Source organism: Oncorhynchus tshawytscha, linkage group LG07 (assembly GCF_018296145.1).
Source record: "Oncorhynchus tshawytscha isolate Ot180627B linkage group LG07, Otsh_v2.0, whole genome shotgun sequence".
In the NCBI taxonomy this organism is placed as follows: Eukaryota; Metazoa; Chordata; class Actinopteri; order Salmoniformes; family Salmonidae; genus Oncorhynchus; species Oncorhynchus tshawytscha.
This window is the reverse complement of record NC_056435.1, coordinates 31,257,805-31,272,762: the sequence shown is the minus strand read 5'-3', so window position 1 is coordinate 31,272,762 and position 14,958 is coordinate 31,257,805. Positions and strand designations below refer to the sequence as shown.

Sequence of the window (14,958 nt, the reverse complement as noted above, 5' to 3'; positions counted from 1 at the left end):
CTTCTCATTAGGTTTTAGTGGTGAAAGAACAAAGGGCATCAGAGTTAAACACACTTTCCCATCAGAGTTAACACAGGGTACAGGCCTCTCACTAGGTGACACATTGTGGTGTACTAACTGTACTGTAATGTAGCCTAGTGCCACATTTCAGTCAGGGGCTGAGGGGTGGCAGGTGAACGCAAGGTTAATTATCTTCATTACAGCTTAATTTACACAAAGACACCAGTTCACATTTCATAACAAAGGAGCAGGGGTCACATCTCCATCTCTCAAAATACCTTTTATATCTCCTCAGTGTCAACTACTGCTGATCTAATGGTTACACGGAGCTCAAACCACTTGGTTAAACATACAGTACTTAGTTATAATTCCCATGTAATGATGATGGCCTCAGAGAAGAGAATCTAAACAGCTTTTTCCAGCTGACATCATGTCCAGTGTAATGTTATCAGAGAACAGGGGACACTCACTTTTACCAGCAAGTCACCTGTGCAACTAGAGTGAAAAAAAACCTCTAGATCACCTTTACTCCACGCACAGAAACACATACAAAGCTCTCCATTTGGCAGATTTGACCATAACTATCATCCTGAATCCTACTTACAACCAAAAACTCAAACTGGAAGTACCAGTGCTCAATACGGAAGTTGTCAGAAAACTCAAATATAAAGTACCAGTGCTCAATACAGAAGTGGTCTGACGAAGCAGATTATACACTACAGGACTGTTTCGATAGCACAGACTGGAATATGTTCCTGGATTCATCCTATAATATTGAGGAGTTTACCACATCAGTCACCGGCTTCATGAATAAGCGCATCGATGAAGTCGTCCCCACATTGACCTTACATACATATCCCAACCAGAAGCCATGGATTACAGGCAACATCCACACAGAACTAAAGGTAGGAGCTGCTGTGTTCAAGGAGCGGGAAACTAATCCGGACGATTATAAGGAATCCCGCTATGAAGTCTGATGACCCATCAAACAGTCAAAACATCAATACAGGACAAAGATCGTATCCTACTGTGCCGGCTCTGACGCTCAGCATATTTTGCAGGGCTTGCAAACTATCACGGATTACACAGGGAAACCCAGACGTGAGCTGCACAGTGACGCGAGCCTACCAGACGAGTTAAATTCCTTCTATACTCACTTTGGGGCAAGCAACACTGAACTATGCATGAGAGCACCAGCTGTTTCAGGGGACTATCTGATCTCACTCTCTGTACCCAACATGAGTAAGACCTTTAAACAGGTTAACATTCACAAGGGCGCGGGACCAGACGGATTACCAGGACGTGTACCCAAAATATGCGCTGACGAGCTGGCAACATTTTCATCTTCTCCTTGACCCAGTCTGTAATACCTATGTTTAAAGCAGACCATCATAGTGTGTCCAAGATCACCAAAATACCCTGTTTAAATTACTATTGCCCTGTAGCACATCTGTAGCCATGAAATGCTTTGAAAGGCTGGTCATGGCTAACATTAACAACACCCTCCAAGACACCCTGGACCCACTCCAATTCGCATGTTGCCCCAACAGATCCACTCCAACTATTGCACTCCACACTGGACAAGAGGAACACCTACTGTGAGAATGCTGTTCATTGACTATTGCAGCATCCAATACCAAAGCTCATCACTAAGCTCAGGACCCTGGGACTAAACACCTCCCTCTGCAACTGGATCCTGAACTTCCTGACAGGCCATCCCCAGGTGGTGAGGATAGGCAACAACACATTCATCATGCTGACCCTAAACACGGGGACCCCTCTGGGGTGCGTGCTTTATCCCATCCTATACTCCCTGTTCACCCATGACTGTGTGGCCACGGACAACTCCAACACCATCATTAGGTTTGCTTAAGACACAAGGTTGGTTGGCCTGAGCACCGATGATGATGAGACAGCATATAAGGAGGTCAGTGACCTGGCAGTGTGGTGCCAGGAGCTGATCGTGGACTACAGGAATGGGGCCGAGGACGCCCCCATCCACTTCAACAGGGCTGTAATGGAGGGGGCAGAGAGGTCCAAGTTCCTCAGTGTCCACATCACTAAAGAATGATCATGGTCCACGGAATTGATTTGACAACATCCGGTGAAATGGCAGAGCGCCAAATTCAAATTAAATTATTAGAAATATTTAACTTCCATACAATCACAAGTGCAATACACCAAATTAAAGCTTTACTTCTTGTTAATCTAGCCACCGTGTCAGATTTCAAAAAGGCTTTACGGCGACAGCAAACCATGATATTATCTGAGGACAGCACCCCATCAAACAAACACGGACAATCATATTTCAACCCACCAGGCGCGAATAATACATTATGGCCTTTCTCTTGCATTTCAAAGATGATGGTAAAATTTTTCAAAGATGATGGTACACAAAAAAATACAAAATAACTGCTTTTTTATTCTTGAATAATCTTTAACCAGATCTATTGTGTTATATTCTACTACATTCCTTTCACATTTCCATAAACTTCAAAGTGTTTAATTTCAAATGGTACCAAGAATATGCATATCCTTGCTTCAGGGCCTGAGCTACAGGCAATTAGATTTGGTATGTCATTTTAGGCTAAAATTGGGGGAAAAAAGGGGCTTAAGAGGTCAAATAGCTACCTGAACTATCAGCATCAACCCTTTTTGCACTAACTCTTTTGATTCATCACATATGTTGCTTCTACTGTTTAAATTCTATCCTGTTGCCTATTCACTTCATCCCAAGTTATTGTTACTCATTGTATATTTATTGCCTGTGTTAATATTTTGCTATTATAAAATTCTAAAAAAAATCTCTGCATTGTTGGGAAAGGCCCGTAAGTAAGCATTTCACTGTTAGTTTACACCTGTTGTTTACAAAGCATGTGACAAATAAAAGTATTATTTGATTTGGACTGACAGAGCAAGCTATAGTGAAAAAAGGTCACATGAAGCGATGCCTTAACTCCTTGCTGATTGTTTGAGCAAACAATATTGGTTGAGTGCTTGCACTTGAACAGCAGACTGAACAGAGTGATGGTCCTTACCTCGAAATTTCTTGGGTGGGTTGTTAAGGTCGCCTGTGTCTGGCTGTACCACACAGCGGTCATCCACAAGCCTGGGGACAGGAGGAGCAATGACAGCTGTCAAACACTCAGAATATTAATCTCTCTGACTGCACATCCATCTAGCCTCCAAAAACAGACAAACAATAACATCAGCTACAATTTTCCTCCTCAGCAGTGGATGCTACTGCTGCACGTGCATACACAGTACAAATAATGATGTTGAGTCGCTCAATACTTTAAAGAGATCTTTTAAATACTTTAAAGGAAATTTGAAGATGAAACAATAACAAAGCTGGGCACCCCACCGCTGTTTTGGGAAAAGGCTGAGGGATGGGACAGGAGAAATGTTACCACATTGAAATTCTTAAGACAGAGCTATGGATGCTGAGTTGACTTTTATTTCAGTATACATGGCAGCTAAAAGCTGAATTGCATACACACCAAGAAATCAAAGTGAACCAATAAATGTCTTAGGTAGCTAATCCAGCAAGTTCAGGCGTCTGATGGATGGGTCATGGAGGGTTGTTCAAGCACTTTGGATCATGAACGGAGCAGCGTAGAGGAAACATCGATGGAGGAGGAAGCATCTCAGTCACAGCCAGGTGCTTAAAGACAGATAGGGCCGCAGCCTCAGCAGCGCACCTCGCCATGCCCAACAGCCACTCCGTGCTCAAACAGCACCACCATTAGTGCAGCACCCACTTGAGTGATGCCACTGCTGCCACTGGCGCACAGGCTCATCAATATTTGGTAACAAAAGCAAGGATTGACTGGAGGCTAGGACTGACCATCCATGGACTGATCATGCATGACATTAAAATGACAGTTTGAACCATGTTTTAAGGCTATATAGTGTTTGTTTAGGCCTACATTTACATTGTTTACAAACATTGGAGTAAAACAAGCTTGTATTTTGGGGTTCTGCTGGGGTATATTCTTTAAGAATCAATGGGTATACATAATTTAGAATTGCAAAAAATGGATATAGCAACTGCAGATTGCCCCTTCAGTCTCCATCTTCATTATTACACCCGTCTCTTTCACTCCTAAGCATGACTGTCATTTTGATCCAGGCTATCCTGCATGTGTCACCAATCAGCATCACAATGCATAATACCACTACTTCATTGTATCAACAAAAGGAATATTGGTCAAGAATTGTAGAGGGCAGATTGCTGTGGGAGATGCCCATCAAACTCAGTATGCCCAATTTTGGCTAAGCAGAGCAGAGGCATCCAGCTGCCCTCTCTGGAGGCTGCACATTGAGAGAACCTATAAGGACATAAAGGCCTGAGACCAAACTGCCTAAACAGTGGATGTGAGCTGTGTATCACCCGCTACCCGCTGTAGGGGCATTCACAGCAATTCTAAGCCAGTCTGCTCACTCAGACCTAAGCCAAACCTTCTGAGCTAAAAATAAACAGAGCAAGAACAGCTTCGGCAGAGATTCCTGGCTTAAATGTATATATATATTTGAGGGGTTATTATGAAAATAAATATTTGGTTTGGGAGAAGCTGGTGAAATATCAAAAGGATTGGGGCTTTGCCTGTGAATAAAACTTTTAGGGTGTTAAAACTTGCGGTTTCAAAAGCATTTTTCCCCCTCATTATTACAAATAATAGTTCTTAATACACGCCTATTCACACTTAACTCCTAAACATCTAAAACCATTGTGCCTTATGAACCAACACAGCTGAATTAATATTGGAGGCACTGGGAATCTGAACACCTGAACATCTGGGATTGGCATTTCTCGAACACTCTCTGTTTGATTCCTATGTTGGTGCAGCAATGCAAGAATCAGAATTAGGCCTGTTATTGATCCTCGTTCTTGGAGAATTCTGCTGAAGCATTTACACTATTAGGATCTAGCATTTTAATAACATTTGTTGCTCTCATACCTGTGTAGTTACACTGTAATTACACTAGTCACAACATTGTATTGACATGTTACATGGGCTAATATTTTGTAACTAATAATAATGACGAAGTTGGGTGCTTTTTCTTTATTACACAAGAGGCATATACTACCTGGGAAATAGCAAGACACGCTCAACTCCCTTATTTTGCAATTACAATGCACTTAGTAAAATAATATGTAACTACAACGTTACTGTAGTAATTAGTGTAACTACACTGTTATAAGACCCATGAAAATCCTTTTCATAATAGCTCAGTCAGATTTACTACTGGCTGCAAAACACAGGATGCTTAGCAGGTAGTCTGAAATATAAATATGACACCTCCATGGGGTTCTGGATCCAGTCCAGGCAGCATTTTCCTATTATAGCCCATGCAGTGTGTAGGCTATGTATCGTACTGTAGGACATTCTTATGTTTAGATTTTAAAAAATACACTGTAAGCATCTCCCCAAGGGGAATGAATGGGGTTACGATAGTTGTACTTGTTTTACATATCAAATTACTAATATTTTGTCCATGTATCACATGGATGAACTGCATTGTGCCGATAATGGAAAGATTCAGGCCTATCTGCATTAATGACTCCTGCAAGATGTCATTCAACTGGATTTGTATGCAGAGATCGTTTTGATTGCTCGTCCTGATACTTTGTGCAAATTCTTTGGGGACCTTCTGGATTATGTGTGTATTGTTTTGTACTGCTTGGGATGGCTGCACTGCTGCAGCCAGAAACAAAAGCATTCCGTTGCACCTGTGATAACATCTGCAAATCTGTGTATGCAGCCAATAAACTTTGATTTGAGCCTGTAAAGAAGTGTAATGGCGGATATGTAAAATCACCAGAGGGCTTCAGTCTTGCTTTGTGTTCCAGGATGCAGCCAGCCAAGGAAAGATTATAGGCCCTGGTACAGTAGCAAACAGAACAGTCCTCTCTAAATCAGCTGCAGACCAGGTGGCTCATTATACAGCTGTCTCTCAGTGGTCAGTATGATACACAGAGACAACCAACAACATCACAGCCTCCTGTACACTGCCTGCTGTTGCTTTATAAAAAAAAAAGTGATTACCAGTGCAACGTTGGCAACTTGACAAACAAGCACTGTCAAGTAGGGCATTGACAGTCATGGGATTTTGGAAGACAGTAATTGACCAGCCAAATGACCGCGGTTAACGTAAGAACCATTTTTAGACCCAGATGTTCTCCTCTCCTCCGCTCCTGACCATGTGAGCTGCCATAGAAATAGAATGAATAGAACAGGCGTCCCCATTCAAGTCAATGGTGGCATAATGGGTGGACATTGCGAGAGTACCGGAATTGTCTCACGTCAGACAGGATCACTAAAAATAAGTTATTTATTCAACTCTAAATGTGCATGGAAATGTGCTAGCTAGTGTCTGCATGCTGGCTGAACCAGTCTCAAATCAATCCATATGAAAACGGCAGTTCACACATTCAATGCTTAATGCACCCTCTAGCTAGCTAGCGTAGTGAAATTCTATCTAATAGCACAAATTAGCTTTCCTGATAAGGCAGTTTGTTTTGCCATGATTAATGTGCAGAGTTCTGCAGCACAGCTGACCGCTCTAGCTGATACATTATCGTGTTGGCCAAATGTTACAAAGTAGCAAGTAAGATACATGCTGATTTCTAAGAATAGTCCCAAAACTGTGTCAACGGTGTCATCATACAAGTTCATCAACAAGCTTGCAAACTAGCAGAGGTGGAAAAAGTACCCAGAGTAAAAGTAAATATACCTTATTAGAAAATAACTCAAGTAAAAGTGAAAGTTGCCCAGTACAATACTACTTGAGTAAAAGTTTTAAAGTATTTGGTTTTAAATATACTTAAGAATCAAAAGTAAAAGTGTAAATCATTTCAAATTCCTTATATTAGGCACCATTTTTTTGTTTTTAAAATCTACGGATAGCCAGGGGCACGCTCCAACATAGCCAGGGGCACGCTCCAACATAGCCAGGGGCACGCTCCAACATAGCCAGGGGTACGCTCCAACATAGCCAGGGGTACGCTCCAACATAGCCAGGGGCACGCTCCAACATTGCCAGGGGCACGCTCCAACATAATTTACAAACAAAGCATGTGTTTAGTGAGTCTGCCAGATCAGAGGATGACCAGGGATTTTCTCTTGATAAGTGTGTGAATTAGACAATTTTCCTTTCCTGCTTGGCATTCAAAATGTAACGGGTGTAAAGTACTTAAGTAAAAATACTTAAGTAGTTTTTTGGGGTATCTGTACTTTACTTTTTATATTTTTGACAACTTTTACTTCACTACATTCCTAAAGAATTTGTGTACTTTTCACTCCATAAAGTTTCACTGACACCCAAACTGCAAACTAGCTACCATAATGGCTATTCAAACAAGCTAGCACTGGGCTGCTAGCTGGGGCAAGTTTGATCAGCTGATCGCACATGGTTTGCCATTGTAGCCAGTGCATCATAGCTACGGATAGCAGAGTGATTTTTTGATGGAGTGACCATCTAGCTATGCGCTTCCCGATCCTCTCATGACCACGGCTGTCCATCTGCAGGATTCTTCAAGAAGCTTTCAAAACAGACTTGATCTAGCTACTGTTGTAGCCTATACTTATTTTTGAACAACTTGTTTATTTTGCTTAACAAGTGCTTTGAGATTCTGTCTAATGAAAAGCACTATAAAAGTTTAATAAATTACTATAATTTTCAGAATTAAAAACAGATTAACAAAAAAAAATGGCAGATGAGCAAAATCGTGATTTTTAGACATGAGTTCCACGTTTGGTTAGACAGATGGCTTCTGGCAACTGTGTGTCGCAAAGCAGGAAGTAAAATACGTGCTGTGATTTGTTGATTCAACTTAACTGACATTACAAAAATTATATTCCATTGCATGAGCCACATCAGTTAACATAATTTAAATGTATATTCTACATTATCATGGAAATTATTGCATCACAATACCAGGCAGCCATTGCGAGTGTACCCATGGCTAAAAGGTGCTGTGAAAGATGCAAGTTTGTGTTCTCGGAAGTAGCCTATGGCAACTACTCGTCTCCTCCATTGCAAAACTACTGAATCTTAGGAGTCAATTCCTAGCTTGACACCCGGAAATGGGAGTCGACGGGCAAGGAATCAAGGAATCTATCCTTTTGGTTTCAACTCCCCACCACTAGTGTCTAGGCAACTAAGACGTGTTTGCTACAACACCTTGCTGGTTTGAGCAAGGAGCAAGAAGGCTTCATTATGCTGTTAAGAGTCAATATTACGGCAGAAACGGACTCAGGGGCCAGATAGTGATGAGGTATGATTAAAACTGCTAAACGAGGAGGCTAAGAGTAGAAAGGGCAATACAGATGCCAACAAAATGGCAGGAGCAGAAAATGGAGGAGGAACAGGCTGAAATAATTTATAACCTTCCAGAAGTGTTGTCAAGTCCATCAGCCTTTTGTGAATCCAGTCACGGTTCAGTCAATGATCTCCCTCAACCCTCACTTTGGCCTTGATGAAAGTTGAGGTGCAAAAATGCTCTCTGATTCTCTTTGATAAATGGGTATCAGCACTTAGAGGAAGAACTGAAGTTTACATTTTATCAATTTTACAGTTCATTGCATAAGCTCTCAATATTTAAATTCAAACACAGGAAGCAAAATAATTGAAGCCACTTAGGCCCATCATTTCAGGGTTTACTAATGGTACAACTTGGGAGAAAGAGGAGAGCCAACACATCCCATAAACCTCCCACAATATGACATCACCTGCATCGTGTCCCATTGACACAATCCCATTCAGTATAACATGTTTCTCATTCAACCCCATCCCTCTCTTCCCTGACACTCATCTTTCCTATGGTTTTCCCTTTTTCCTTCATCTCACTCTCTTATTTGCTAATAACACCCTCACTTCTCTTTTTCCCCATTTCCACTGCTATCCTGCATCAGCTGGACTCCAAAAGTACGTGACCACTCTCTGCCTCTCACAGTCCAGTTCCAAACACTCTCTGCCTTGCCATTTATCAAAGTGTGTTCTAAGGGCATAGAACAGTATCACCTCAATGACAATAATTCTGCAATCTTGCTGTTCTTATTATACACTTCACCACCACGATGTTTCTTCCATAAGAATGGAATTAGCACGGATTTATTCTGCTAATAACATTGGGGGAGCAAACATGATTAAACTTGTGAAGTAAAAGCCATGACTCAGACTAAGCAATTAACTATAAATCCCTCCATTATTCTACGTTATCACCTTGGCTGCAGATCCAGCTGTCTCCCTGGCTTCAAACACCAATAAGGTTCATATTTCCACTGGTACCTGGATCTGTCTGTGTATTTGCATGCGTACATGTACTGTACTGTGACAGACATGAGTCTATGGGCATGCATCTATTCAATTAAAGATAATGTTTTTCATGAATATCAGTGGGGTTTCAATGAGAATTCAAGTTGAGAGGGATGGGATTCATACGCAGCTGTAAAACAGTAGGCAGACAGACATACCCTAAAGTGCTGATAAATCCACTGGTGGAGCCCTCCGCATAGAGGGAGCAGATGTCGCCTATGTGGAGGAAACTGGACATCTTGTCCGACATGTTGCCTCAACCAGGACCGTGCCTGGAAAAGATGGAACAGACAAGAGTTAGCATGACAAATAAACCACACAGATGTACAGTCATTTACACTGATAAATACTGCATATTTAATTGTATATTATGTATTAAATAACCTATACCGCTATTACCGTGTAATTACAACATTGCTACTATAGTAACTACTGTGTAGTTACATAGGTATAATGGCAACATAAGGTAAAGTGTTGCAAAACATGTGTGCGAATGGATATGTATTGGATTTGTACAGTGTGGAGAATGGGAAGTAAAGCTTTGCTATTGTATGCCAAGATATGGCCCATGTTTACATATTAAACAATCAAACAAACAGTTTGGTGAATGCTGTGTGTATTTGTGTGTCGACATAGGCGAACGAAGGGTGTCAACTAGAGGTCGACAGAGAAATGGGTATGGCTGATTAATTTGGGCCGATTTCAAGTTTTCATAATAATCGGAAATCAGTATTTTTGGGCCGATTTTTTTTATTTTTTATACTTTTATTTAACTAGACAAGTCGGTTAAGAACACATTCTTATTTTCAATGATGGCCTAGGAATGGTGGGTTTAACTGCCTTGTTCAGGGGCAGAACGACAGATTTTCACCTTGTCAGCTCGGGCGATCCACTCTTGCAACCTTACAGTTAACTAGTCCAACGCAATAACGACCTGCCCCTCTCTCGTTGCACTCCACAAGGAGACTGCCTGTTACGCGAATGCAGTAAGCCAAGGTAAGTTGCTAGCTAGCATTAAACTTATCTTATAAAAACAATCAATCATAATCACTAGTTAACTACACATGGTTGATGATATTACTGGATATTATCTAGCGTGTCCTGCGTTACATATAATCTGACTGAGCATACAAGTATCTAAGTATCTGACTGAGCGGTGGTAGGCAGAAGCAGGCGCGTAAACATTCATTCAAACAGCACTTTCGTGCGTTTTCCCAGCAGCTCTTCGTTGTGCGTCAAGCATTGCGCTGTTTATGACTTCAAGCCTATCAACTCCCGAGATGAGGCTGGTCTAACCGAAGTGAAATGGCTAGCTAGTTAGCGCGCGCTAATAGCGTTTCAAACGTCACTCGCTCTGAGCCTTCTAGTAGTTGTTCCCCTTGCTCTGCATGGGAAACGCTGCTTCGATGGTGGCTGTTGTCATTGTGTTGCTGGTTCGAGCCCAGGGAGGAGTGAGGAGAGGGACGGAAGCTACTGTATACTGTTACACCGGCAATACTAAAGTGCCTCTAAGAACATCCAATAGTCAAAGGTTAATGAAATACAAATGGTATAGAGGGGAATAGTCCTATAATTCCTATAATAACTACAACCTAAAACTTCTTACCTGGGAATATTGAAGACTCATGTTAAAAGGAACCACAGGCTTTCATATGTTCTCATGTTCTGAGCAAGGAACTGAAACGTTAGCTTTCTTACATAGCACATATTGCACTTTTACTTTCTTCTCCAACACTTTGTTTTTGCATTATTTAAACCAAATTGAACATGTTTCATTATTTACTTGAGGCTAAATTGATTTTATTGATCTATTATATTAAGTTAAAATAAGTGTTCATTCAGTATTGTTGTAATTGTTATTATTACAAATAAATAAATAAAAATCGTCGGATTAATCGGTATCGGCTTTTTTGGTCCTTCAATAATCGGTATAGGCGTTGAAAAATCAGAATCAGTCGACCTCTAGTGTCAACACAGCCAAATCTCTCACACACAATACAGTACAGAGCAAGAATTGAATAAGGGTCGTTCCATTTGAATTCAATCACTTTCTGACTGCACCCCATTTGATTCCAGCAAAACCTTCCATAATTGATTGCCCATGGTAGACGTGGTCAGAAAGTAACCTTTTGGACCTGAATGCCAAAGCATTCAGGAGATGGAGGTGCTCAAAGTTGACCCTAACATGAGACCTCAATGTCTACATCACTGAAAAATATAAATGGTTGAGATGTATATTATTTGAAAGCTCACAAAAAGGGTTGGTAAATTTCATAATTTCTATATTAAAAAAATATATTTTACGTCAATTACTCAAAACACGTGAATAACGATATTGTTCATGTTCATATACACTGAGTGGACAAAACAAAAAGGAACATATTCCTAATATTGAGTTTCACCCCCTTTTGCCCTCTGAACAGTCTCAATTTGTAGGGCATGGACACTACAAGGTGTCGAAAGCATTCCACAGGGATGTTGGCCCATGTTGACTCCAATGCTTCCAACAGTTGTGTCAAGTTGGCTGGATGTCCTTTGGATGGTGGACCATTCTTGACACACGATAAACTGATGAGTGTGAAAATCCCAGCAGCGTTGCAGTTCTTAACACACACAAATTGGGGCGCCTGGCACCTACCAACATACCCCGTTCAAAACAAATTAAATAGTGTCTTTCCCATTCACCCTCTGAATGGCACACGTACACAATCCATGCCTCAATTGTCTCAAAGCTTAAAAATCCTTATTTAACCTGTATCCTCCCCTTCTACACGGATTGAAGTGGATTTAACAGATGACATCAATACGGGATCATAGCTTTCATCTGGAAGAATCTGGTCACTCAATGTCATGGAAAGAGCAGGTGTCTTTAATGTTTTGTACGCTCAGTGTATGTAGATCAGACTCGATTTTACATCGTCTGAGGTGTTTGTGATGTGCACACCATCGGTTGAGACAAAGTATACTATTGAATACAGGGTGGGTGTCATGTGGCTTATAACTGTACTAAAATCCAAATACAATTAAAATTTAAACTTTCAAGTGCTACCACAAAGCAGGTTGGAGCTCCACACATGATAGAATGTTGACTTGAGTGGGAATATCTATTGTTTTAAATTAAACTGTCAATCTTCCATAGGAAACCTATTGAAATCATAGAAATATAGATAATAGAACAGATATTCCTATGGAAGTCAGCCATCTTTCTGGTAGTAATTGGAAGTTGCAATTTCAATTCAATTTAAATTTAAATAGAGTACCAGCTAAATTGCAGTGGTCTGAAGGGATAGGTCCATTCTCAGAATTCTGTTTCTATGATTGAAATGACACGCACCCTGTATTCAAGAGCATGCATGGCTGGCACAACACAAACACCTCAGATGATGTAAAATAGGGTCTAAGCTACAACATGTGAAAATGAGATGAATTTGAGTTTACAATTTTTTTTAAATATTTGACGTGATGAAGACTTGGATGTCTCATTGTGGGGTAGGGTATGTAAAATGGGTCAACTTTAGGTGCCTCTATCTCCTGATTGTTTGGGTATTCTGGTCCAAAATGTAACTTTCAGACCACTTCTACCATGGGCAAACATGTTTGTAAGGTTTCGTTCAAATCAAAAGAGGTGCAGTCAAAAAGTGATTGAAATCATTATGGAAACAGTGTGTACCAATGAATGCGGCCCTGAGAAAAACTGGTCAGAGCACAGGGCCAAAGTCACTGCATACTGATTGCAGTGACACTGTACCACTTCTGTTGAGAACCTCTGACTGACAGTTAAGAATTCAATGCTACATTCAAATTAACAAACCTGAACAGAAAAACTTATTGGATTAAATGCATTAATAGGTGACATTTGTTATACTATGCACTACAAGACACCATATAACCTCTGAACTAGAGCTGGTGTAATCTAAATTGTCTTTGCTTTCATTATCTGTTTAACATTTACATATCCCTGGGCTTTTGCATGGGACGATAGTCCATTACAGTAGTAATTTAGGACAGAGGTCCTCTTGTACATCACATTTGTTTTAGGTCACTTTTTTTTTAGGACTTGATCATAAATTGTTTCAAATGATAGTGTTCAACAACCAACACAGCTCATGCAGATAGCTGCGAAGTGAGTGATAGCCCACAGAGGCTATATGAATGAAAACTCAAAGAAAATATAACCCTACATTCACAAGCACACTCATCTTTATGGAACACATTGACAAACCTACAACTCTAAATCCCAGAAGTGTCCAAATGGAAATGTCTGTAGACCTATCCATTAGTAATAATAATTACTGTCCAAATCCCCAGTGAAAAACACTTGTTTGTAAACAGGCAGCGCACCTCGTCATCAACATCCCCAATTTAAACCTCATCCAAACAGACGCAAATACTATAGCCACCTACAATGTGGCAATAGGTCTATCTGACTCCATCAGAAACAACCATCTCACAATTATATTTTACTGTTACATGGCTTGTTTATCTACGCTGTCATTGATGTAGGTAGGCAACAATTGCTTGAGATAGGCTTCTGAATCATCAGGATGAAACAAAATGAATCAATACAGATAAAAAGTTAGACTAATCCTACATTTATTCTAACACTAATCCCAAACATTAGATTTGTTTGACAATGACTATATTGATACATTGTAATTACAATGTTGGGCTACGTTGCCAGTCTTTGCCTGCTTGCTAGGATACATGGTTACATCCTGAGTGAAGCTGTCAAATGCAACGGAGTCGCATAAACCACACATTTACCGCTTGGTTACATTGTGTCAGTATTGCCCACAGCTGCCATGTCACTTTGAGTCTAAAACACTCTGAAATTTTGACGTCTTAAATTTCAGGTTTAATCCTACTATACAGGCCCATTTTGGTGAACTTGAAATGCAATGCAATAAAAACGGTAGGAAGCCGTAGCCTACTAACGTTATGTCGAGGTAGGCTAGCTACAACTTATGGGTTAGCCGTACTGTACTTCCTTGACAATTGACGTTTGATGAGGATGCTCCTCGCAAAACTAAGCTACAGGATGAGGATGTGCATAGGATTTTACCTTCACAAAAGGAAGAATGCGACGAAAATAGAAGAGATTCAGGAAGGATCAGCAAACGTGAATTTCTACTGCGCTGTCCTCGTTTAATTCCATGATACCCGGCTGACACTCCAGTGAGAACACCACGTCTCTGACAGCTGAATTTGTCCTCAGCGGCAATCCCCTTCTTACCTCCTCCACATGCACTTTGAAGAAACGCCCCTTTCGCTATATATATATATATATATATACTGTATATATATTTGGACACACCTACTCATTCATTTTTCTTTTTTTTTAACACTGAAAACATCAAAACCATAAAACAACACATATGGAATCATGTCGTAACCAAAAAAGTGTTAAACAAATCAAAATATATTTTAGATGTTAGATTCTTCAAAGTAGCCGCCCATTGCCTTTATGACAGCTTTGCACACTGTTGGCATTCTCTCAACCAGCTTCACCTGGAATGCTTTTCCAACAGTCTTGAAGGAGTTCCCACATATGCTGAGCAGTTGTTGGCTGCTTTTCCTTCACTCTGCGGTCCAACTCATCCCAATCCATCTTAATTGGGTTGAGGTAGGTTGATTGTG

The 14,958-nt window shown here is 40.6% G+C and overlaps 1 protein-coding gene across 9 annotated transcripts in view; it reads right to left on the bottom strand.

Moving 5' to 3' along the window:
• Nucleotides 1-14,522, bottom strand: part of itpr1b (inositol 1,4,5-trisphosphate receptor, type 1b) — a 142,263-nt gene extending 127,741 nt beyond the window's left edge. For all 9 annotated transcript variants that reach the window (XM_024426847.2, XM_024426850.2, XM_042324288.1 and 6 more), the window contains exons 1-3: nt 14,384-14,522; nt 9,480-9,593; nt 3,039-3,109 (exon numbers count right to left, since the gene is read on the bottom strand). In XM_024426847.2, the coding sequence (XP_024282615.1) occupies nt 3,039-3,109; nt 9,480-9,571 (163 nt within the window). In that variant the 5' untranslated portion in view covers nt 9,572-9,593; nt 14,384-14,522. The remainder of the gene's footprint in view (nt 1-3,038; nt 3,110-9,479; nt 9,594-14,383) is intronic.
• Nucleotides 14,523-14,958: the final 436 nt, after the last annotated feature.